The 26598-nt window shown below is 37.0% G+C and overlaps 1 protein-coding gene across 1 annotated transcript in view; it reads left to right on the top strand.

Annotated features, from left to right (window-relative positions):
* LOC104522510 (collagen alpha-1(XXI) chain-like) overlaps positions 1-26598 on the top strand; it is a gene marked incomplete at its 5' end in the record, with an annotated part of 50377 nt that overhangs the window by 8224 nt on the left and 15555 nt on the right. The window contains 3 exons of the mRNA XM_010164830.2: positions 18160-18204; positions 18562-18615; positions 26460-26513. Coding sequence (XP_010163132.1) covers positions 18160-18204; positions 18562-18615; positions 26460-26513 — 153 coding nt within the window. The remainder of the gene's footprint in view (positions 1-18159; positions 18205-18561; positions 18616-26459; positions 26514-26598) is intronic.

The raw sequence follows: 26598 nt of genomic DNA, 5'->3' as shown, positions 1-26598 counted from the left end.
AGATACAAACCACAGAACTATTGCAACTCACTCTATTATTTGTCTATTGACAATGTTCCTTAGAGATCCTGTTCTTGGAACAAATGCCTGGCAGCCAATCATAATAATAATATAGGAAATAATTATATTTACTTATTAAAATGTAAATGTAGCTGATTCTAATGAACTTTCCTCTTCTTCGGTATGATACATATTATATTACTGACTATCATTTCACAAACTGACATACAAATGAGCATTTTGAGAATGGAGGAAATTCTGAAAAATAATATTTTGCCTATATGTACCTGCTGCAACAAAATTTTCTTTCACTTTAGTTGCACCCTTTGATACCTCTAGCCATTTGTTCGTTCTCATGAACATCACTGAGTAGAGAAATATTAACACTACAACCACCATATTTGAGTGAAAAATATGAAAAGAATGAATGGCGTGTAAAGAGGAACATCTTTTATAAGATTATCTAATCTAGTTAGATGAGATATGCAAATTTTAAGATGTTCAAGTCCCACTTCAAGTCTACAACAGAATCAGAAAGTAATTTTAACATGATTTCTGTACTTGGTTAAGTTAAGTAGACCATATGAGAGGGAAAGTAGCCAATTACCTGTGGAATGGGATGGGGCCGTGAATAATGGAAAACTTGGTAATTATTTCAAACTATTCATGGAAGGAAATTTAAAATTCACAGTCAAAATCTTTGCAATAAACAGTGGAGTATAAGAGCTAAGCTGGTCTGTTAGGAAAGCTACTATTCAACTTTAATAAATTAGCTCAATTTTTGTGATTTTAGTGGTCGTATTTATCAACTGTACTCGCAAAGTTATTTGTTATAACAGCCATGTTTGAGAATGCAGCATCACGTGTGAATACTTTGTCCGTGCTGTCTTCCTATTTCACAAACAGAAGAAGCAGCACAGTATGTTACTGCTGACTGACAGAGATGATGACCACTGGCTAAGATAAGTGGAAGTGAAATACACCACACATACACGCAAATATGTTTTTCAGTGATCACAATGATATGCTTTGCTTGATGCACTTTATTTTGATGTTATGTTGGTTTGTACCAGATTTAGTTAATACAGTGTTGTTTACTCAACATTTATATCTGCATTTATATGGTGAGTTATTAAATACTTCAGTTGGAAACAAACCTAAAAACTCTATAGTATATCTGTGCATATTTGTGAAAAATATCTTCCTTTCTGAACAAGTTACTTAGCTTATTTTTTAACGTACCTAGTCTGATTATTATTGCATTTCTATTTTTAATCTCTCAGTAGATTAAAGCATAAAAATCCTGTTCTATTTCCAGTGCTCAAAAGGTCATGTGTTCTGTGGATTTAATAACTGTGAAAATGTTTCATAGAGTACTAAATACTCATTCAAGTTTTATATTGCCTTAAAGTAGGCACTGCTATAAAATTGCACTCTCTTTATAAGTAACATATTTAGAAGAAATTATTTCCTGTCAGTCCTTAAGGGAAAAGTAATCAGGAAACTCAGCAAACCGATTAATGTGAGTCTATCAAAATTATTAGCTTCAGATCTAATATTAAAGCTTTTCCACTAGTCTGAAATGCCTCAATAGTAGCAACTACTTTTCAAAGGTGTCAGCATTACGGCCATCAGGGAAGTAAGGACTAGTATTTGCTCTGCAAATGATGTCTTGTGGGTGTCAAAAGAATACATTATTTCTTTGTTGAAAATTCTGACTTTGACCTGTAAATGCACTTATGTATAGAGTGAAAAGGTTATTCAGGTAGGGTGTTTTTTTCTACATAAATAGCTGATACAGTAAATCTTTGGTAGGCATATGCCATACAAAATTATTTCTTTACAAGTAGGTTTGGTTAGTTGATTTACGTTTTTAGTGATTGTTTCTTGATTTCGTCTTCTAATTTCAGAATTGTTGGAGTAGACAGGGCAGAGTCTTTCTGATTGCTGGAGCTACTATAACAGATGTTGTTAGTGTTGTTCCCACTTGAGGAAGGGAGAGATGACAGCTTTGACAGCACAATAATTTCAGCAATTGTTCTTTAATTACACAGTGCTTGCTGTAAGCTCAACCATATTTTTTAGACTGCATGCAGGTTTTCCTGTCAATTACACCTTTTAGATCCACTTTTTGTGTATATTTTTTAACAGACTTTATTTGCAACCTAGGTTGTCTTCTTCATTCATAGAATCATAGAATCATAGAATGGTTTAGGTTGGAAGGGACCTTAAAGATCATCTAGTTCCACCCCCCCTGCCATGAGCAGGGACACCTTACACTAGATCAGGTTACTCAAAGCCTCATCCACCCTGGTCTTAAACACTTCCAGGGAGGGGGCATCTACAACCTCTTTGGGCAACCTGTTCCAGTGTCTCACCACCCTCACACTAAAGAACTTCTTCCTAATATCTAATCTAAACCTACCCTCTTTCAGTTTAAAGCCATTCCCCCTAGTTCTGTCATTAACTGCCCTAACGAAAAGTCCCTCCCCAGCTTTCTTATAGGCCCCCTTCAGGTATTGGAAGGCCGCTATAAGATCTCCCCTAAGCCTTCTCTTCTCCAGGCTGAACAGCCCCAGCTCTTTCAGCCTGTCTTCATAGGAGAGGTGTTCCAGCCCTCGAATCATCCTCGTGGCCCTCTTCTGGACCTGTTCTAACAGATCCAGGTCTCTCTTGTGTTGGGGGCTCCAGAACTGGATGCAGTACTCCAGGTGGGGCCTTACAAGAGCTGAGTAGAGGGGGAGAATCACCTCCCTCGACCTGCTGGCCACACTTCTCTTGATGCAGCCCAGGATACGGTTGGCCTTCTGGGCTGCAAGTGCACATTGTCGGCTCAAATTCTGAATGATAAGTTGTTTTAACTAAATTCATTCTATGCTACATTTTCAGCAGAGTTAATTGCTAATAAGAAGATAAAATATGAGAATGATGCTGTAAAGAAACAGGTAATTAAAGACTTCTGGAACTTCAGGCAGTCTAGTCTGAACTACTCTATTATTTCTAGTTGACAAAAATGATATAATACAACATAATTGCTGATCCAAAGCATGTTGAAGTCAATGGAAAGATTCCCATTGAATTCAGTCTGGACTAGGGCCACAATAAATGTTGTAATAAACTTGGACCCACTGACCTAATGCAACTTGGAAAATAATGCCTGCTTTTTTAAGTTGTAAAACTAACAGTTCTCTCCTATCTAATTCTCACTTTCTGTCTGCTCTTTATGATTTCTAATATTTTAATTTCTGTCTTCACATGATAGGCAATTACATTAATTATATTAATTTTCTGTAATTAGATCGTATCTTTTTATTTTGTGTATAGAGACTTAGGAAGTTATTATTTTTGGATTTTTTCAGTACCATTTTGAATTTGATAACTTTGGAAAATCAAGTGGAGAAAAGGTGTCATACTTTGCTGCCGTTTCTTTAAGACTATTTTATAGATGCAATGTTAACAAAGGCAGTTTCTTAAAAGATGTCAGGAAATACAAAAGGAGCTGTAGTTGTAAGCCTATTATGGACATGAATGGTGTGTACTATAAATAGTTATAAACAGTACTCAGAGTAGTCTGTTTTATGCTTGTATGTTGTAGTGACCTTTTTATGGCTATGCTGGCACTTTTCTTACGAATTAATGTGCTGGTAGAAGTTACATACCAGCATTCCTACTCCATTGCAGGTGGTATAGCAATAGAAATAGCTCTGACCGATATGTTGTACCAGTTTAAAGTCTCCCTGCTGTATTACAATAAACAGATACTTGTCATTTGTTAAAATGTCTCTTAATAATTTGTTAAACTTGTATAAATTAAACAATCTGTTAAAACAGTGTGATTCTGAAAGAATTGTCCTGCAGCAAACACTTGAAGGTTGCAGCTTTGTTAAAGAGTGCAGTAACTATCTTCTAAGCACAAAATTAGTGGTAGTACTTATTTATATTCCATTAATTATCCCAATGAAGTAGTCCTGTTTATACACAAAACCACAAACTCTTCTGAAGAGTGTAGTTTCTTCTATGCATTAAAATAATTTGGGGTATTTATTGGAAATTTTCATGTAGAGACTTTAAACTTGCTATTTAGTTATCTGTACTATAAAATTATATTTAATTCCTGGATTAATTGCTTTGGCATAAACTTATACCATCTGTAGAGTAAGAGCCATGACACTCATTGTTCCACCTATTTTTTTTCCCACTGAGAGAATGATCATATTCACTTCATACTGCAACTTCAGCCTTCAACTGTCCTGTTCTCAGCTTGGCTAAGAGGGAGTCTAGAGATATGGTATGAAATTTGAGAGTGAATTAACTTGGCAGTATGGATGTATACAGTGCACATCAGATATCCCCTCTTGTGGTAATATTGCTCAAAAATACTTAGAAATGTTTGCCCATTTAAATGCTTGTGCATTTAGGAGACTGGAGTCCCTTACATCAGTTGCAGAGACTGCAATATGCACGTGCTTACAGACGTCACAGACTTTTTCTTGAGTACCAGAAACTAGGTTTTCTTAGTATTAATATTGAAGTGGGGCTTTTTATAGAGGTGGTTTATCAATATTTGATCATGATAGCTATACAGTTTGACTTTTACTACATTTTTAAGTGGGAAAAAGTCAGTTTACTGTCTGTTTTAACAGATTATCGTTCAAAAGCATTTCTATGAGTTGTTTTATGATATTTTGAGCAAATGATGTACAGATACATTTCAAGTATATTAGCTAGGATACTGGTGCTTGGATTGAAAGAAAAGACATTCTAGAAAAATTACGGGACTTGATCAAGTGGAGATTTTTGAGGAGTTGAATGGACAAATCCACACAACTGTAAATTAATCTTGTATTCTTTATCAGAAATTTCTTTATTCCCAAATCTCAGCTAAAAATGTGTTTGGTTGCAGAATTGTCTTAGGTTAATGAATTAAAACTATATAATCTGTGTGTGTGTGCGTGTCTGTGAATCCGGTTGGGGTCTGTCTGGATAGCTGATCTGAGTTAGAAAGTTCAGAAGTTCTTTAATTGTTCTTTACTTTCCCTGTAAGTTTACTAAATTATGTGTTTGCATAAGTGTTTAATCTAATTTGGTCTGATCTAATACTTTCCAGAAATAATGGGTTAATTTGCCCGCTAAGAAGAGAATAACCACTAAAGATCTTGAAAATTATATAGTAACTGGTGTAAAATAGATATGCCTTTAGTGATTAACATTCACTTCCTTTGACATGTGATATTTAAAAGAGGACTAATTTGCATTTTTTTTTGATCCACCTGATGTCAGTAATAATACTTGGGGCATTCCTAAATTTGTGTGCTAATTTTATACATCCAAGAAAGGCTTTTCTGAAGTCAGGAGATGCTTGAAGAGAATGTTTGGACTGGTACGGTGTACTGGGCTGACTTCTGCCATCGTAGTGCCAAGAAAGTTGGTGTTTATACTTTCATTAAACAATGTTCCACATGTGCTGATCAGTCTTGAAACAGCAAAATCTCTCCATTATTCCTACCTTACAGTTTTCTTAACTCCCACAGCTTTCAAGGAACACTTGAAGACACTGTAAAATCCTTCAGTATTATAGATAACACATTAGAAATTACTCTTTAACAAAATAGATTTTGTATATTCTTCAACAGAAACATTATGCCTAGGATCAGAAAAATGAATATATGCATAGTGGGATACTTGAAAATATGAATGGACTTCTGACAGCCAAAGGACTCAACAGTCCCTATTGGGTGGCAGTATCATCACATGATTTTGGCCTGATTTAGTCATATCACAGAATCGCAGAATGGTAGGGGTTGGAAGGGACCTCTGGAGTTCATCTAGTCCAACCCCCCTGACAAAGCAGGTACATCTAGAGCAGGTTGCACAGAACTGCATCCAGATGGGTTTTGAATATCTCCAGAGAAGGAGACCGCAATCTCTCTGGCCAGTCTGTTCCAGTGCTCTGTCATCCTCAAAGTAAAGAAGTTTTTCCTCATCTTCAGGTGGAACTTCCTGTGTTCCAGTTTGTGCCCGTTGCTCCTTGTCCTGTCACTGGGCACCACTGAAAAGTCTGATCCCATCCTCTCAACACCCGCCTTTTAGGTGTTTAGAAGCATTGATAAGATCCCCCTCTCAGCCATCTCTTCTCCAGGCTAAACAGACTGAGGTCTTTCAGCCTTTCCTCATAAGAGGGATGCTCCAGTCCCCTCATTATTGTAGCCCTCTGCTGGACTCTCTCCAGTATTTCCTGGTCTTTCTTGAACTAGGAAGCCATAACTGGACACAGCACTCCAAATACGGCTTCACTAGGGCACAACAGAGGACAGGACAAATTTCCTCAACCTGCTGGCTGCACTCCAGAGTGCACCCCAGGATACCATTGGCCTTCTTGGCCATGAGGGCACATTGCTGGCTCATGGTTAGCTTGCTGTCCACCAGGACTCCCGTGTCCTTCTCTGCAAGGCTGCTTTCTAGTAGGTCAACGCCCAACCTGTACTGGTGCCTGAGGTTATTCCTTCCTAGGTGCAGGACTCTGCACTTGCCTTTGTTGAACTTCATTAGGTTCCTTCCTGCCCAACTCTCCAGCGTGTCGAGGTCTTGCTGAATGGCAGCACAGCCTTCTGGTGTGTCAGCCACTCCTCCCAGTTTTGTATCGTCAGCAAACCTGTTGAGGGTACACTGTCCCTTCATCCAGGTCATTGATGAATATGTTAAACAAGACTGGACTCAATACTGACCCCTGGGGGACACTGCTAGCTGCAGGCTTCCAACTAGACTGCACCACTGATCACAACCCTCTGAGCTCTGCCATTCAGCCAGTTCTCAATCCACCTCACTGTCCGCTCATGTAACCCACACTTCCTAAGCTTACTTATGAGGATGTAATGGGAGACAGTGTCAAAAGCCTTGATAAAGTCAAGGTAGACATCTACTGTCCTCCCCTCATCTACCCAGCCAGTCATGTTATTGTATAAGGCTATCAGATTAGTCAAGCATGTTTACCCCTTGGTGAATCCATGCTGACTACTCCTGATAACCTTCTTTTCCTGCAGATGCTTATAGATGACATCGAGAATGAGTTGTTCCATCACTTTTCCAGGAATGGAGGTGAGGCTGACTGGCCTATGGTTTCCTGGGTCCTTCTTCTTGCCCTTTCTGAAGACTGAAGTGATGTTGTCTTTTCTCCCTTCCTCAGACACCTCCTGTTCTCCAGGATCTTTCAAAGATAATGGAGAGTGGCTCTGCAATAACATCCACCAGCTCTCTGAGCACTCACGGGTGCATCCCACTGGGGCCTATGGCTTTGTGGGTGTTGCATTTGCCTAAATGATCTCTAACCCATCTTTGTCAACCAAGGGAAAGTCTTCCTTTCTCCAGACTTTCTCTCTTACCTCCAGGGTCTGGGATTCCTGAGGGCTGGCCCTTAACACATCTCCTAAATATTTCTATCTTCCTTTCCTAATACAGTATGAACACTAGGGATTAGCATTTTGATTTAAATATCTGCTGGAATTTCCAGTGAGTCTGGAGACCAAAGAGAAACTTCCGTCAGCTGATTGCTATACTTAGAAACCAAACATAGGCAGTAGGCTATGAATGAAGAAGACACTCAGTTAGAATGTAGCAGCCATAAATATTTATTGTTTCAGTTTATTTCATTTACACATTGTTGTTCTATTCTGTGCTTCTCAACATGTTTATGGTGAGTTACTTAACCACAAATAGAAAGAGAATTACCAAAAGAATGTTTGACTTTCCTTCTTCTGATCCAACTTCAACAGGGTAGTAACAGGGTAGCCAGTTTTCATACTAGTCATCGTTCTTCTTCAACATATGGGATAAGCCAGAGTAAAGATTTGCTGTACCTATGTCCTCACAAGGTCTGAGTTACAGCCTCCTTGAGAGCCGTGGTCAGGGTGGTGATATGAAGCAATCTAGCTGTAACTCCTTCAGGGCTTTAAGTGCTGCATCTGGGCATCTAATCTATAGTCTGTATTCCGATAATTACCCAGAATGGTTTTCATTTCACTTAATGTAGTGAAGTAGACATATTTAATTCATCTCTGTGTTATGGTTCTTCTCTGATATGAAACTGATATCTGCATGGGATTATTCATCCCATCATGAAATATTTGTCTCAAATAGAAGAGATCATTTTCTTCTGAAGTTGCCTGTTTCTTTTAACTGGTTTAGGCAGTTTAGATTTTTAGATTAATTCAAGTTAGTTGAATTGAACCCTTCCAGAAAATGTGCAAGGAAAACAAGCAAGCAACTTAAAGCAGGGCTTCTTTGCTATTTTTATGTTCAAGTGGTAGCTGGGCTGTAACTAGTTTCTTGTTAGGCTGCTTCCATGTGTCCTTCATGATCGATAGCATTGCAATATTCTTGTGCAATATGCTTAGTTAGGGTCATGACAATTGTTCAAGATAGATTGTCACATAATTTGTAGTGTAGGAATAGGAAAAGATATAGTGAAGTTAAATAAGGGAGATCTGCAGTATTTGTGAGCCTTAAAAATCCTTTCGTCAGAGGAACCACGTTAATGTTGCTTATACTCAGTATTCTTGTTATAAAGAAGCAGATAAAGATAGTTTTGTAGTTGAGATCAGTCAGTTGACCTCTATTCAGGAAGCAATGAAGACAGTCTGTGTTCACAAAGAGCTTTAAGCCTGAAACTGAGAAGTTGATGCTCAAGTCACAGGCACTCAAGTAGATACAGTGCTAGCGAATTTTGGGAAATTTGGTACCGTTATTAAAATTACTGTGAATTGAAGCTGTGGAAAGTCTTGTCTGAATACAGGCTGGCTTCCCATCCATAATGGCAGAAAAAACTAAACCATCTTTAATGAGAGTGAATTTAAATCCGTTTGTATGGTTTAATTAATGTTTCTGCTAAGATTAAAATACCATGATGGTATAAGACCTCTACTTCCCAAACTGAAAATAACCTTATGATAAAAAGAAATATTTTTTCATTTGTACCACATGTTGTTGTATTGGGAGTCTTCATTATTGTGTATGCTATGGCAGCATTTTTTTTTTCAGATAGATAATTTAAAAATATTGTATATTTGTGCTTAGCCATTGTTCTAAAAAGATTACATATCACAAGTCAAATAGTACTCTGGGCTAATGAAGCACAAGGAATGCAGTGCTTATGAGATCCTGTTCTCAGGTCAAACTTAAAAAAGAAATTGACTTCAGGATTTTGACACATTTTACTCATATTGGACCAGTATGGAATAAATGACTACAGGACCAGCAAAATCAAGGTTGTTAGATCCACTAAGACCAAGAATAAAGAAATGTATTACAGAAATATTAAACCATCTAAAAGATTTAAGAAGCAACCTTTGACTTTTATTGTGCAAATTAATTTTTTGCTTTAGTAATTAAATTTGATGATTGCTATGTGAGTCAAGGTGTGATTTTCCTTCTTTGTGCTCTGGAAAGGTTTGATCCCAGTCTCTGCATCAACTTTTCTTAGCTATTTCTTATACAGATAAGAACTGCCAAGCAGATTCAGACTAAAGGAATTATCACAGAACTTTTTCTCTGACAATGGATAGGAGTATGTAGAAAATGATTTTTATTTTTTTTATTCTTCTGTCAGAGCTTTTGTGACTTCCTTAGCCAAAAATGCATGCTGGCCCATCCTACTTAATAGCCAACAATGGACCAATTTTCTAGTAATTTTACAGTCCTTTTTGGAACACAGTTTTACTGCTTTCATTTGCTACATCCTGTGACAAATTTCACAATATGCACCATATGGAAAAAATACATGATTTGTTGTTAAGCCTACTCACTGCTAATTCAACCGAGTGGCTCCTTACTACAGGAAAGGGGGATGGCTGAAAATTGCATTCTTCCACATCAGGGTGACCCATGAGAACAGAACTGCAATTCCTGTAGTGTCAGACAGCTGGGTGCGTTGGGTGCGAGGAGCAGCGCAGCAGTCAGTGCCCTTCGAGAAGTTTCTGCTGCCCTCAGCCTGCCCTGTCTTACGTGTGCAAGGTGCTCAAATTGTGTGACCCATCATAAGCTTTTCTCCATAATTTAAGTAGTGGAGAAATTTTAAAATGTTTGAAGCCATGTAACTGCTTGAATGTCTGTCTGTTTCCATATAAATGTCAAACATGGGTCAGTTTGTCAGCTGTTAGAAGTCAGTGTAAATTTTTTAGATAGATCAGATGTTGGTTTGTGCAGTCTGTGAGGTTGATGCCTGGTGTGACAGGCAGAAGGAGGGCATCATGGTGTCACCTGTAGGGCTGGGGGCTCAGGTTTTGTCTGGACACCTTTGGATCCACAAAGATTTGACAAGTCTGATACTCATATTGTTTTGAAAGGTATTAACAAAAAAACCCCAGTGACAGCAGTTTCAGCCTGTGACAGGATATACACAGTTCTCATTTTCTATTAGTATTTCCAGCTTTCAAATTACAATTTTCCAAGGTCTGTGTTGTTGGCAATGCAACAGGGGTCACTGTGTTCCACATTTAACATGTGTGTGTTTTATGTTTAATAACTGATTTGCCAAAAAAGTGTTTGCAAACTCTGGTCTTATAACTGCAACGATCTTGGTAATGCTTTTTCCTTTCCTGTATTTAATTTAAAGCTGCTATGCTAGTCCTGTGGATGCTCGTTATGTCTGTGGGAATGCTTCTTTGTATTTAGCCCATTTTTCTTTGCCGTCAGTTCCAACTAATCAGTAGTAGCAGATGCATCTTCATTTAATTTCTTTTATATATACTTTGCTACTTTCCCCAGTAGAAAGTTTTATCCATTATCCAAATTGGGTTTATGTGTTTCATTCTGTTAGGATTACCAAGGATTTGCTATAATCTTTTAAAATGTATCTTGACTGTTGTACTTTTATCCAAATTATGGCTTGACTCGTACTTTTTTACATACCTCCAGTAAATCTCTCATGCATCATCAAGTCTGATTTTTCAAGTAAGGATCAATAATACATTAACAGTAGTATTTTTCAGGTGTTTAAAGAGATCATGGGAACATCTGGCTAGATAGATGTCTTCTGTGAATCTTGTTCTACTGCTATAATTCATATAATGTCCTGCAATATCTTCCCAGAATCAGAACTGCAGATTTTGCAGAGTGGAAGGAGCCATTTGATTGAAACATAATTCAGAGAACTAATACACACTAGAAAAAACGTGTTTTTATCAGTAGTCATGACTTCTATCTGTTTTAAACCTGATCCTTCAGCTGACCCTGATTAACAGTTACCCCATTGAAATGAGTAGGGTGAAAATTAGCACCATTCTGGCAGTATTTTTAAAAAGCCTATGGACTTTTTAAGACTAAATTTCTGATTACAGTTTCTCCCTACCTTGCTGGGAGTCTTTTGTGAGGCTTGTGTCACTGCCTGAATTACAAATGATCATTATGGATACATACTGAATTTTTGTTGTGTAAATGGGCAACAGCCTTAAATGTGATAATCTTTTAACAAAAGGTTTCTAAATGTTACTCAATGGATCAATCTTTTAAAATTAATATAGTTTCAACAAGGTAGAGTTACAGCAAAATAACCTCACTGACTATACTCATAAAAAAATAAAATATGAAAGAAGGTACTATATTAAGCCATAACATAAACCATAATATTTATCAATATTCAACAACAGCAGTAGAAAAGCTGGTTGATTTTTCCCCCCCAAAAAATGACCTCTGAAATAAAGGGTCAATGCTTACCTTACATTTTACTACTTTTTCCAAAGATCTCATTGTTTAAACAGGAAGTATTGTTTTATCATAACTTTAAAAATAATTATCATTTTAATAGAGAAACGTGATATTATTTGGGGTATTTTTGTCTTGATGTTGAAAGAAGAATGGATGGTTTGAAAAAGTGTTCCATAGTGATTTGTCCTAGATAGTATTTATCAAATATTTGACACATTACAAAATAAGTCCAGATGTATTCAGTGAGGAGCCTGCTTAAAGCAGTATGTTGAAAGGTTTTAGATTTGTATACCTACTCTAAGAAAATAAGTTAATAATCAGATAATGATACTAATGTTCTCTCCATCTTGGGGAATTGACAGCAAACCAGTTTTCTCACGACAGAGAAGCTTTTGTAAATATTCTATAATTTTGCGTCTTCCAGAGACAGAATTTTGTGATAATGGATATATTATCTGTAGTCTAGAAACTCCTACTTTCCATAGTAGGGCTATCAGCCAGTACTGAAGAATAAAGTCCTATCAGACACTGAAGAGATGGGGAATATTAAAGACGCTGTCAGAAAATAAAGGATAGAATAGGCTAGTAAATATTCATTTTAGGAGTAAAATATTTTTTCGTTTGTTTTGTTCTGGAAAAAGTTTTTATGTGTGGTTTCTTCTACTGTTTGCAAACATAAAGTTAGGCATGAGGGAGGTACAAATAATCCATAATACTAGCTAGAAAAAGTGGGAAAAATAATTTTAGAAATGTAGCTTGTGGCTTAAGTAAAAATGCTTGCACCTAGTTGATGTGTTTAAATGGCCTCGGGCAATTTACTTAATGGATTTTTTGTGGGACAACATGGAAAATAATCCATCTGTTTAATAGCATCCACAGCAAAAATAGGCACTTCTATGATTAATGAAAGCTACAAGGAAGATTTTCCAGGGATTGTGAAACCATATTCCTTTTACAGTTAAATCCACTGTATCTGCCAGGTATTATCAGAGAATGGAAGTTTTATTTAAATTACTAAAACTGGGATAAAATGGAATATCTATACAGAATTGTATAAGTGTTGTAATCAAAGCTCATCATCACAACAGAAACAAATTCATGATTTTGGGTGTTTTGAAGTCCCAGTTGTGCAAGCTGCATCTAAGGAAGACTGCATCAGGGGATTTAGTTGCACACCCAGATGAGCTTCATTCTGTGGTGAAGCTGTGGGACCCATGACCAAGCATTGCTATTTCTTGCAAGTAAAGCACACTCATAGCTCCTTTTACCTTTGGATATCCTAGTTTACACTTATATGTCTTGTGATTCCTAGGCAATGTAAAGACTTCGTCAGAAGCTTTTGCTGTCTAAGCCTGTAGAGGCCTATCACACCAGGCATATACAAACAAGCAAAGAAAAGGAAAAAAAAAAAAAAAAACAATAATTTTTACTCCAGAGAAAGAGACATCAAGGTGTGTGGGATTTAGTCACCTAGGCATTGGTACCAAGAGCCATTTGGGATGGATGAGGGCAACTGCAACATCTGGATTCGTCAGCACAAGAAAGATATGGACCTGTTGGAGCAGGTGTAGAGGAGGGCCACAAAAATGATCAGAGGGCTGGAACACCTCTCCTCTGAAGAAAGGCTGAGAGAGTTGGGGTTGTTCAGCCTGGAGAAGAGAGAGGGCTCCAGAGAGACCTTATTGCAGCCTTTCAACACTTAAAGGGGGCCTATAAGAAAGATGGGGACAAACTTTTTAGCAGGACCTTTAGCAATAGGACAAGGGGTAATGGTTTTAAATAAAAAGAGGGTGGATTTAGACTAGATACAAGAAGAAATTTTTTTACAATGAGGGTGGTGAAACACTGGAACAGGCTGTCCAGAGAGGTGGGAGATGCCCCATCCCTGGAAACATTCAAGGTCAGGCTGGATGGGGCTCTGAGCAAACTGATCTAGTTGAAGCTGTCCGTGCTCACTGCAGGGGAGGTTGGACTAGATGACCTTTAAAGGTCTCTTCCAACCCAAACTATTCTGTGATTCTCTGATTCTATGAATATGTATAACACAGTTCTTGGAGCAGACTGACATCTTTTTTGAAGGGTAGATCAGCTATCCTGCAGCACCTCTAGTGACACCAGAGATTATTTCAGTTACCTGCATGGCATTCAGGTGTCACTTTAGGTGCTGGGGGTACACTGCAAAGCCTCCCCAGGTCTGTAACGAGTTTAGAAAGCTGACGGGCTTTCTAGGTACCCATAGGTAATACAGGGTGGAAGATAAATGATTAAACAGGCATAGTGGGCTGAATAAAGGGTAAAGACAACAGTGTCTCAATAAATAAAAATTCTTGGTTAGCTGCCAGACTGATATATGGTGACATTAGTTTTTAGGCATAAACTCAGCAGTGTGTGATAAAACTGCAGTTGAGAATCTTTAGAATAGACACATTTTTAAACCAAGGAATTAGGTTTAATAGGCTATCTTGCTGACTTTAAATTTAATCTGATTATAGCACTTGCTGATTAAGGCCAAAATAATGAATAATATTACAGGATTTTGTGATGGTTCAACTCATGTAAGGACAAAAATCATTAAAGCACAGCAGATGTTTTGATTTTTAGCTGTTCTGGCTAGAAATGTAAATATATGCTATATTAGTATTATAATAGCATATATGATAAATATAAACCATTTAAAAGAAGTTTTCTGGAAAGACAAAGAAAATAAAATCTAGAATTGCAACCCCTTTTTCTTATTTCATATGAACAAAATTTTGCTTGATAGCTTTGCAAAGGACATCTCCAAAGGCAATTTTTTTCTGTAGGCCCGTGATTCATGAATTATTCCATAGCACTGATTCTGTTACTCCCAGTGGGTGGCAGGTTTCCCATTTGTAGCAGTTCCAAACATTGTGTTTCCCTTAGTGTCAGAAGAATTGCATGATGAATCTGTTTCATATTAAGTTTTGATTAAACACAGGCATTTGTGATAATTTTAGTTACAATATACTTGTCACAAAAATTACATTTTTATCTTACAAATGGAGTAAAACTTGTTGCTTCTTACTTCGAAGTAAGAATATATTTTTTGATAATTAGAGTAAGGTTTCTTTGATAATTTAGTTAGTGTTATGCCACCCTATTAGACTATGTGCTTAAAAGTGCCTTATTACTCATGGTGGACAAAAAAATGCTCAGATTCAGAGGATTTGTACTGCATGTGAAATCTCTGTTTAGGAACACATTTCTAAATTTTGGTTTGGCTTTTGGCCTAGAAGTAAAGGTAGAAACACAGGATATATGACCTGCTTTTTTACCTTGTCTTCTGCAAAAGTGCAAATAATTCTAATTGGCATAACCAGAGATTATCCATGTAAAAGGAAGTAATAGATTGGGAATAGATAATGACAAGGAAAATTTAATTTTTTAAGCATCCTGGAGCTGATACTACAGAAATTAGTCTTTGTAATTACTGAACTGTGGAAGCTATACAGAAAAAATAACTCTCATGGGAAAAATTCATTCTTTATGACCAAATTAGCCACTTCATTCTCCCTCTTTTGTGCCAACTGACATGTGGAGAATAACTGAAAATCTCCAGCCCATGTACTCTGGAAGTCACTCATATTAGCATAAGTGATAGATTCATTCTTAGCTGAGTGAATGTCAATGAGCCATAAGAGAATTTTAAGGGTCTGGACCAGCTCCTACTGAAATAAGAACCTACGTTCCATGTCCTTCAGTAGTGCAGAGTCAATCAGAAGAAAAAAAAAGGAAAGGAAAAAAAAAAACAACTTAGTTTTACAGTTATTCTTTGAGTTTTATCCCTCTTTGCCACTGATACACAGTTAAATATCTTTCTTATTTTAGGCATGCTTATATAATGGTAAATAATTTGCTGTGTTGGATAAGTATGTGGAACTGTCTTCTCTCAGCCTTGCAAACAGCATAGAAATGTAACCGTGAAAAGCTTTGCTGCATCCTTTCAGTATGAGAAGGTTACTGCCTAGTGGGAGTTTTTTTCAGCATATGTGAGATTCTGTTCTGTATTACAGGTACAGATATTTGTAATTTAGTTTTATATTTTACAACTAGAGAAATTAACTGTTAAATAATTATACGGAGAATTTATGAATGGGTCTGGAAGTTCCTATATGTGGTGATAAATATACCCTATTTCCCTTCTCTTTATTTGTGCAAAAGATCTAAGATGGTTTTGGACAAAAGTTTAGGAAGAAGAATTAAGTTACACAATGTGAGTAGAAGTCTCAAAATGAGGCATTGTTTTCCAGTTTATTATTTTCTCTGATCTCTTCTTTTAATGACAAATATATTGGAATTTTGATAACCTGTAACATGCTCAGGATGTCATTGTTAACTGATGTGCCATTGACCAATGAACTGTCTATGCTTGATAGGGTCTTCATTAACTAGAAGCTGAGTGAGTGGTGGGTTGATCCTGTCTGGATGCCAGATGCCCACCAAAGCTGTTCTATCACTCCCCCTCCTCAGCTGGGCAGGGGAGGGAAAATATAATGAAAGACTTGTGGGTTGAGATAAGGACAGAGAGAGATCACTCACCAATAACCGTCACGGGCAAAACAGACTCAACTTGGGGAAAATTAATTTAATTTATTACCAATCAAAATCAGAGGAAGATAATGAGAAATGAAAGCAAATCTTCAAACACCTTCCCACTACCCTCCCTTCTTCCTGGGCTTAACTTTTCTCCCCATTTTCTACCTCTTCCCCCCCACAGCAGCACAGGGGGATGGGGAATGGGGGTTGCAGTCAGTTCATCACGCCTGCTGCTCCTTCCTCCTCAGAGGGAGGTCTCCTCATACTCTTCCCCCACACCAGCATGGGGTCCCCCTCGTGGGAGACAGTCCTCCATGAACTTCTCCAGCCTGAGTCCTTCCCATGAACAACAGTTCTTCATGAACTTCTTCAGCATGGCTCCTTTCCATGGGGTACAGTCCTTCAGGAACAGACTGCTCCAGTGTGGGTCCCCCACATGGTCACAGGTCCTGCCAGAAGCCTGCTCCAGCACGGGCTTCCCATGGGGTCACAGCCTCTTTTGGGCATCCACCTGCTCTGGCGTGGGATCCTCTGGGGGCTGCAGGTGGACATCTGCTCCACTGTGGACCTCCATGGTCTGCAGGGGGACAGCCTGCCTCACAAGTTGCAGGGGAATTTCTGCTCTGGTGCCTGAAGCACCTCCTCCCCCTCCTTCTTCACTGACCTTTGTGTCCGCAAGGGTTGTTTCTTTCACCTATTCTCATTCCTCTCTCTAGCTGCAAAATATGCTTTTTTTACCCCCTTTTTTTTTATAATTATGTTATCACAGAGGCGTTGCTGATGGGCTTGGGCTTGGCCTTGGCCAGCAGTGGGTCCGTCTTGGAGCTGGCTGGCATTGGCTGTGTCAGACATGGGGAAGCTTCTGGCAGCTTCTCACAAAAGCCACCCCTATAACCTCTGGCTACCAAAACCTTGCCACACAAACCCACTACATGGGTGTAAACTGCAAAACAATGGAACTATCTTTTCCAAACCGGCATTGCACAGATGTAATCCATGTGGAAACTATCAGGTTATTCCTGGTTGTTACATTCATGTTATTTTTTTTCCCCCCAAAGAATGCATTTGTTTTGGTGGTGTCTAGAACAGTCCTCTGTTTTCACTACAGCATATTAATTTCAATATTAGATTAAAATGTGAAATCTGTAAGCCAAATTCATTCTGCAGATTAATGATGGTACAAGTAAGAACAATGTGTATCCAATAAATTTTAATAGTTTTACTTGATAGAGAAAATAGATTAACTGAATGTAGACTACAGTTTTAAGTATGTATGGAGTTTTGTTTTAAAACTGACTCATGTTCAGTTAAATGATCACTGTAAGAAAAATGTGAGATATACTATAGAGCTAAATGAGCAATGATGCTGAGGAAATGACAGAGTTCTTCAAGTATTTATGCAGGTGGAAGCTAGCATGTATAAAATATAATTATAGCTATCTCGTGTTCTGTCACAATCGCTATATTTTAGATAGGAAAATAGGAATTGTCATACTCATGGTCCTACTGAGTAGGACTTTTGCTCTAACTTATGTAGGAAACCTTATGGATATGAAAATTAGTTTCTTCCCCTGTGTCAGTCAGGGTTTTCAGTAAAGCATTGCAGCCCTTAGTGGGTAACCGGGGGCGTGTGAGCCTGCCCAGCAGCAGACATGGACTCCTGGTGCAAAAGCACTGGGGAGTCACTGAACATTAACGTTTCAGTGTATCGCCAGATGAAATAGTTTTCATATTTCCAGCTAAAGTTTTTTTCTCTTATGTATTCAATTTTATATTTCTTACCCATATTTTGAACCCCAATCATACAGCAAATACTAAATTTAAGAGGACTTGAAGCGGGGGTTGTATATTATTTTGTGGAGAAACTATTCCATATATTTAAAAGATTTTCTTTTTCCCCATCAGGGAATTCCTGGAATCCCTGGAAATCAAGGAGCAAAAGGACAAAAGGTATTATCAATAGTTCAAAACACAGTTAAAACCTGTGTGTATATATACCCATTCCAAAGTAAGGGTTCAGTCTGGGCTCAGAGGAGAATTTTCATAGTGGGGATTTAGGACATCAGATCATGTTGCAAATGAATGGAGACCTGCTTCAAATTCTTTGACATAGTTGAAAATTTCTCATTAGATTTTATTTGAACTATTTCAGAAGGAGCAAATAATTTCAAAGCAACAAAGCTGATTTCATAATACTTTGAGAAATAAGCCTAACTAAATAAATTCCATGATTAAAGAATATTTTAAAAATTTGTTAACTATACATGCATTAATTACGGAATTCTTCTCTTTATGTAAAAAATACAGGGTGAAATTGGACCACCAGGTCAACCAGGAGCAAAAGGATCCCCAGGGGATACTGTAAGTTTGCCAAATGGTGTTGTTATGAACAAATAATTCTGATGCTGTCATTCTTTACCTGTAATAAGCAAACAAGCAATGGCAAATACAGTAGCAACCTAGCATTTTCAGGTTGTCACATATGATCAGACTAAGTCTAATCTCTGAATTCCTCCCAAAATATTATATACTCACTTTTCTTTTAAAATTAATGATTTCCTGACTACAGATTTGATAAACAAATCCACCAAACACATTGCTTTGGATTTACTCTCTGAATTAATTAACTTTGCTTTAACTTTGAAAGTACTCAAGTAAATTTATTTTGAAAGACTTTTATTTTAAGACTGACTTAAATATTGTCATAGTGTGCAGTGGATTCCTGAAGATGAATTTCAGGATGCTTTTGTATTAGGGTTTTTTTGACAAAAGACTGTGAGGATAGCTGAGATTGCTGAATTCCCAAACTGCTTAAAGAGAGATTTTTGTTTTGGAATATAGTAAACTGAAAATAATTCATTCTTTTTTGGACAGTCCAGCTTACCACATCTTTGTTATTGTCTGAATAGGGTGATTTCCATGTTCATTGTAGAAATTACAGTAGTTAAATGGTTGTTCTGAAAGTTGGTGCAAGTTTATATAGACTTTAAAAAATGGAAATTTTAAAGGCAAAAGAGACAGCTGCTTAAAACTGGTTAGTGATCTTTCATTACTTAGTAGGAAATTATTCAATGGTTGAACATACGCTGACTTAAAAAATAATTGTCTTTTCTATTGAAAAATTCCATAATTTTTACATGGTTCCATTATTAATCATCTTCACTGTTTACATGCCTTTTTGTAGTTTTTGTTCTGTGCCTGAGATATTTTATCTTCTTTGCTAACATATTTTATCATCTTTGCTGACTAAAATGCTTCTGAGTTTCCTTAGAAATACATGGCTTAGCATCACAAATTTTTATAACTAAATAAATATAACATAAATTTATATTTATAACTTTTTATTTAGTTAATGAACCTGTGTTTCACCCTATATTTGACCTCAAGCAGATCAATATAGACTCTTACTGCTAGAACAAAGTAAATACTGTGGAGAATTAAGTACAGAATTAAGACTGATGCTATTATCTCTATGGACAACAGAGCATTGAATGACTAAATTTTTTTACTCTTCTAAAAAATTTGTTGTTTATTCTTAGTGTATGTAGCCATATGGTAGTATCCGAGATTTTATGCAGTTGTATTCAGACTATAGAATTATTAACACTTGTCAGGGAAAAAATAGATAATACTTCTTGATTTGTAGCAGAATGGCATATGCAAATGTTTTAATGTGTGACAACTGTGGGAAGAAGATCACTTGCTTTTTTCTTGCCTCACGTTGAGATACAGTTGAGATACAGTATACGTTGTGCATGTAACGGGCTGGGCCCTGTCCAGTCCTCATAAAAGAAACATTTGTTTCTCAGAAAGCCAAGAAAGCAGTTCAGTGAAAATAATTAATTGGAAAATTTCAGCATTTTTATAGTGCTGTTATTAGGATAAATATGATTACATGGGAAATTGTAAGATACTGCTTTATTTCTTTAGCTTGGATAATGTATTGAAGCTAAAAAAAATCAGAGTCCAACTCTGTGATTTTAGTTTTAATAACAATAGTGATCAGTTTTCTAATATCTGAACTGGGAAGATGTATCAGATTCTTGTAAATGCTTTGATAGCATTGCTTTGATAAATAAGAGACTAACATATAAACACATTTTACAAAAATTAATCTCAGCAATAATTCTCTTGCTAATTAATTCTATCTGAAAGTGAAGGGTAAAAGGAAGTAATAAATGAAGTTATCAGGACAAAGCTGAGGGATTTGAATAGCAGCAAGAAAGAAATGCTCTGGATAGAGCTTCAGAAAAACCATTAGAAATAAGCAGATGGCATTCATGAAACAGGAGAGACTCAGAAGCTTTGACAGTGATGCCTGCATTGTAGGTACAAATGGCACTGACCATTTTTTTCTGAAATAGGGAAGCTATGGTTAGAAGTCGCAATATTCCTTCTATCAGCAGCAAAAGCCAAGGCTATGGCAAGTGTAAGTTTTAGCTCAGTGGCATATTTGGAGTGTGGAAATAGTGAGTGAAAGCTGTGAACTGTTCTCTCTGGTGCCCTTGCCATTACATTAAACATCATACTTTAGCAGCAGGTGAGAGAACATTGCCAAAGGTTCTTGGATTTTGGTGATTGTTACTGTATTGTTCAGTTTCATAACTTGTCTGTCTCTCAGTTTATCTACCCCATCTCTTTTCAAGGTCTTTCCGTATGAAAATGCTTCATCAGTAGTGAAGTTCCTCTTGACATCCAGCTGTCAGGCTGGATTTCATCCATTCCAAAAGACAAAGGAGTTTCAGATGCCACTTTGTAGTGTTAAAAGTAGAAGAGAGGGCTCATTCTGAACTTAAGGAGATCCATACTTATATCTGCAAGGTCAAATACAGGATAGTCAGTGGCTCTCTAAAAGGGGCTTGAAGTTCACTCCTCAGTCATCAGGATGCCTACTGTTGTACTACTAAAGCCATCCTTTCATTCTAGGACAGGAATAATCTTTTTAGGGACCTTTCTTTTCTGCTGTCAGAGACTCCAGAGAGATTTTTTTCCCACAGTATGCATTTGTTTCAGTGATGTCTAGAACAGTCCTCTGTTTTCACTACAACATATTCATTTAAATATTACATTAAAATTTAAAATCTGTAAGCCAAATTCATGTTGCAGATTAATGATGGTACAGGTAAGAACGCGATTTCTCCACCTTCCCCCCCACCAGAAGCACTGAGGACAGGGAATTGGGGTTGTAGTCAGTTCACCATTGGCGCTCTTCCTTGCATGAAAGTCCAGGAACAGGATGTTCCAACACAAGCTTCCCATGGAGTCATGGACCTCTTTGGGCTCAGCTCCTGGCTCCGGCATGGGGACATCCACGGGCTGCAGACGGGCCTCCCCATCCTCACCCACACTCTGGCGTTGAGCGACTCTTGAGGTCTCAATTCAGTCACACTTGCCTCCCCCCCAACCCAACACAGTATGTCTATCCCATCACAAGTAAACCTCACCATTTTTGAGGTGGTCTTTAATTTAAATTGTCAGGATGATGCTGAGATCATTGATTCCACAAAGAACTCTTAAATCTGTAGTTTATCAAAGTGATTGTGCTGAGTACTGCTTAGTCATGTGGAATCCAAATAGATATGTGGATTATCACTGGAAGAAGCTGAAGAGGTTATTAAACTGTAAATAGACCTTTCAAAGTTGTACAATCCACAGATCTCCTTTCCTATTTCTTTTCTTAATTTTTCACTTTGTTTTACTGGTTTTCATCAAAGAAAATTTGGAAGAACTAAGATTGTGGTTTGTGCTTTCTCCTATATCTCTGTAGATAACCACAAAGGAGAGAGGTCTGAACTTGCCCTCTGGTTTAAAAAAACTTGACTCTGGTTTGCAGATAACAAAGGTTACGTATAGGCATGTGAATGTCTATAAATGTATTGAAGAGCTCACTTCTTTTTCCATACTCACAGTTCCTTAATAAAATATATGATCAATTAAAACCAGTGCAGTCCTGGTGGGAGAGGAACATTGAAACCAGTTTTGAGTTTCACTAATTCAGGGCTACTCTGTCACCCACTACATTCAGAATTTCTTGAACATCATACAGCTACCCTGCATCCACCCAGCAGCTCATCCTTTTGTGACTCTACCACAGGCCTGACCACTACATTAGAGTTGTCAGAAGCCCTTTTGTATAAAGTGAGTACACTGATTAATTTTCTATTCATGAACTTAAAGGTCTTTTTCAGCCACCTAAAAATCTTCTCTGGAAAGAATACGTTTCCTTGACAACCAGTTATTGCATCTGTTTAGATCAAATTTGGACAAAACATTGCCTGAGCTGGAAGTTCAGATGTCCTTACAACTGGTTAACACATGCACATTTGGTCTCTCACCTGTGCCTCTAATAATTTTTATTGCCTATAACTGGAAACTTTTTCTCCATTCCTTTCTGAGCAAAGTTGAACAAAATGCCGGAGGGAAGGCTGTATCATCAGCTGTAATGAAGCCTGGTGGGAATCCAGAGTGTACGAATTTATTCAAGTAACTCACCTACCATGTTTTCTTCAAATTTTATTTAGATAAATAACATCTGGTTCTTGATACACTTGAAAATAATTTATTAAAGTTTCCTGTCAACTCATTTAATGTATCTTTTGTCACCTGATAAAATAAGTACAAAATTGATGCATGGAATATTTGAATACTTTATATGGCGTTAGGGAATTTCAACCAGAAAAGATAGTGGGATTTTCCTTGTATTAGTCACACTGAATATGTTTGTTCCAGAAAAAACAGATGGGAAGCTTGTGAATGGTCTATTAATACCTTGGGAAAATTCTTCAGTAACAACTTCTTCTTCTTCAGCAATAACTATCCCTATTACATTGCCAGCATCAGTAATTTATTAATTTTTCTGCTGCCTAAATAGTGTCAGCTCTGGAAAATGGGGGAGTAATGCTACATTTTGTGTCCTTGAGTTGTTCTTTATTTTTATTCAGGACGTGTTCTTCTCTTTTAATTTTACATGCCATAGTTTTCAGATTATGTTCTCAAGCTTTTCTATATTGCATCTGAAAGTTTTCTTCTTGCAGGATACTGATTTTATGCAGTCATCTTCCTGTGATTTTTTAAATAAAATATGTTAAATATGGCCTAGTAATGAAAGTGCAAGAAAGGAAGCCAGGACAACTGGCTTTTATTTCTGCCTGACCTTTAATTTTACTAAACATATTTTCTGATTTGCCTTCTCTACTATATGTTTGCAGTTCAATGTGGATATATACACGTACCTGATTTTTAAAAGGACTATTCTGTACATACAGTATTTCCACTTTCTACAAAATAAAATAAATGAGGGACATTTGTGGTGAATATTTACCACTTCTGTACTCCGAGGACTGGTGTGGGCATAAACTAGAAGTGATCTAATGTGGAGCTGGTAGAGGGTAGGCTCTCAACAGCATGTTACATGACTTGAAACACAGGGCTACACTGAGGTGGCAACGTGAAAGGAGGCAGAAATTCCCCTGTCAGATTTCTCATCCCTTCCCGCTATCCCTCCCCAAACTTGTGCTTGCTTTTCTCTGCTGATTAATGTGCTGGTAATGAGCACAGAACAGGAATCTGAGGAGAAGATAATAATAATTTCACAGTGTTTTTTGGACAAGGAAGGTAGCCTTCAAGGAATGCAAAAAAAGATCATACAATGAAGACAGCTGCATTTTAGAAGTGAGGAGGTCAACATTTAACACAAAATTTGATTTAAAACAGACAAATTAAGCCTTACAATGAAATAAAAATTAATAAAACTTTATTTTACTATGTAAATAAAAAGAGTAATAGAGAAGAAGCAGGCCTGATGTACAAGTGAATTAAGACAGTCTTAATATAATCAAGGTTAGGTTCCAAAACCAAATTAATATTTTCTTATGCTTCCTGTAGCAAAGCTGGTGCTAAACAGGCCATAAGCAAATGGTTAATGGGAATACACTGACTCTTCAGTTATGAGTAGAAACTTAACTCTAGCTGGAGGGGAATTGGTAATTTCTGTTCCAAAATTATGAAAGAAATAGCATAGGGCATAGTAAACCTTTATTTTCCAAACAATACATTACATTAAGGGCAGTTAATGACAAAACAAGGGGAAATGGGTTTAAGCTGAAAGAGGGTAGGTTTAGATTAGATATTAGGAAGAAGTTCTTCATTGTGAGGGTGGTCAGACATTGGAACAGGTTGCCCAAGGAAGTTGTAGATGCCCCTCCCTGGAAGTGTTTAAGGCCAGGTTGGATGAGGCTTTGAGCAACCTGGTCTAGTGGAAGGTGTCCCTGCTGATGGCAGGGGGGTTGGAACTGGATGATCTTTAAGGTCCCTTCCAATCCAAACCATTCTATGATTCTATGATTAGATTAACTGAATCCTCTTTCATTAGATGACTGGACTAATTTTGTACTTAAGTAAGAACAAGCAGATCTAATCTTCAAAGTTCAGTAAAGTGTTGGAAATTATTTGATGTATGATATTATTAGTTATTTTACAGAAATTGAAGTTTAATAAAAGAATTTTCATGTGCAATTGACTGAATGGGAGAAGTCTGAGACTGAGGAAAATTGGCAGCAAAGTTACTCGAGTTTTAGTCTTGTGATTGATACCATTTATTTGTATTAACAGACCTGTTTCTGTGGCCTAAAGAGCAAATTGCTGTGTTTATTGATGGAAAGTTTTGTTGACCAGTGCTTTTGTACAACAGAGCAGGAAAGAAACCTGAGTTAATCTGTGCTGCCTCAGTTATTAGTAAAGCACAGGTGAAATACCAGAAAATTGATAAAATGCTGAAAACCCTGGCTACAAAGAATTACTTCTTGTTACAAATACTCTGAATTTTATTGTATTTGCAAAAACAAAGCCATCCTTTTATTTTTAGCAAAGAAAGTTAATAAGTCACAATCTCTGTAACAAATTACTGTAGGTTTTTACATTTATTTTTGATCACATGTAACTTCTGAAGGAGGTCTGAGATAATATCATGGAACTCAATAGTTCCTAACATGTAGTACTAAATGGAAGGTGGTTGTTTTTATCGATATGAAAGCAAAGATTAAATAACAATAATAACGTTTTTTGAAAATACTATCAATTAGAATAATTGATAAAACTTAATCTCTGACAAGTTAGATTTCCAAACCTTATTTAATTGTTTGACTTTCTGTATTATTATGCTTTTATTTTATGCTGTGTCTTAAGTACACTCTTACAGCAGATTATATTTCAGAGTATATATGCAAGTCCAAATAAAATAATAATAATATATTTATTTATTGACACATGCAGTTCTAGAGTCAAAGACAAGTGAGATGAAGTGGTGAGAAAGACATTAACACCAGATGTGGAAAATACTATAAATGGGAGTTCCTTCCTGGAAAGTATGATTTTGAAAAAGGTTTTCTTTTCTACTGTATGCTTGAGAGCAGCTCTAAACAGAAATTTAAAAAAGACAACCATTTGATGGTTTAACACCCTTTAGCTCTAATTTTACATATGGAACAAAGGCAACTAAACATGCCTTTACCAACATGTTTCCGTGAGAGGAGTCTGAGAGACTACTTTGGAGGTGCTCTGGCTTCTGTACATGTGCTGAAGGGTCATGATCTGAAATAGCAGAAGCTATTGGGTTCTGAAGGTAACAGTTCGATCCTGAAGATTCTGCAGAAGATGCAAAGGTGTGGCCCCAAAGTTAACTGCTCCAGATAAATCTCCACAAAGTTTGCAAAAGGAGTCAAGGCATGGCAACATTTGAGGGACACATGGTCAGAAAGAAGGAAGATAATTGTGAAATGCTACATATACTTTTGCTGGTTTTGGGGACCCTAAATGTAAACTAAGAAGCTCTTGTATCACTTCAATTATAGCTAAGGACATATTAGAGATAGGTTAAAGATTAGATCAGTGTAGACAGGGTTTTAAGTTGCAGATTTTTTTCTCTGCAGAGTTTCATGACAGGATTGTGCTTTTTTCCTGCGTGTTTTTTTCCATTGCACAGTAGGCATTCCTTAGGCCATAGAAGGTCTAAATAATCCACTGTGCTGTGTCAGAGCTACAGCTTGTATAGTAATATGATGAAAAACATTATATTCCTGTCTTATTTATTTCACTATAGAAATATAATACTAATTCTACTAACACTAATTCTACTAATATGCTATATTGGAGCTGTTATTCCTCTAGCTTAGTACAGCAATGTTTCTGCCTTTTTCACAAATTAATAGGGTTTGATGGGACCAGAAGGCTCATTTGGTCTACCTGGAGCTCCTGGGCCTAAGGTAAGTGTTTGTGTTAATTTGCTTGTGACTGTGATAAATGACTGCTTTATAGATGACAAAATGCCAGGATTTTGCAGCTGATTTT

The sequence above is a fragment of the Antrostomus carolinensis genome, unplaced genomic scaffold (genome assembly GCF_000700745.2).
Source record: "Antrostomus carolinensis isolate BGI_N321 unplaced genomic scaffold, ASM70074v2 scaffold1183, whole genome shotgun sequence".
Taxonomy (NCBI): domain Eukaryota; kingdom Metazoa; phylum Chordata; class Aves; order Caprimulgiformes; family Caprimulgidae; genus Antrostomus; species Antrostomus carolinensis.
Note: the sequence above shows the minus strand (reverse complement) of the source record. Positions and strands in the feature narration are given on the sequence as shown.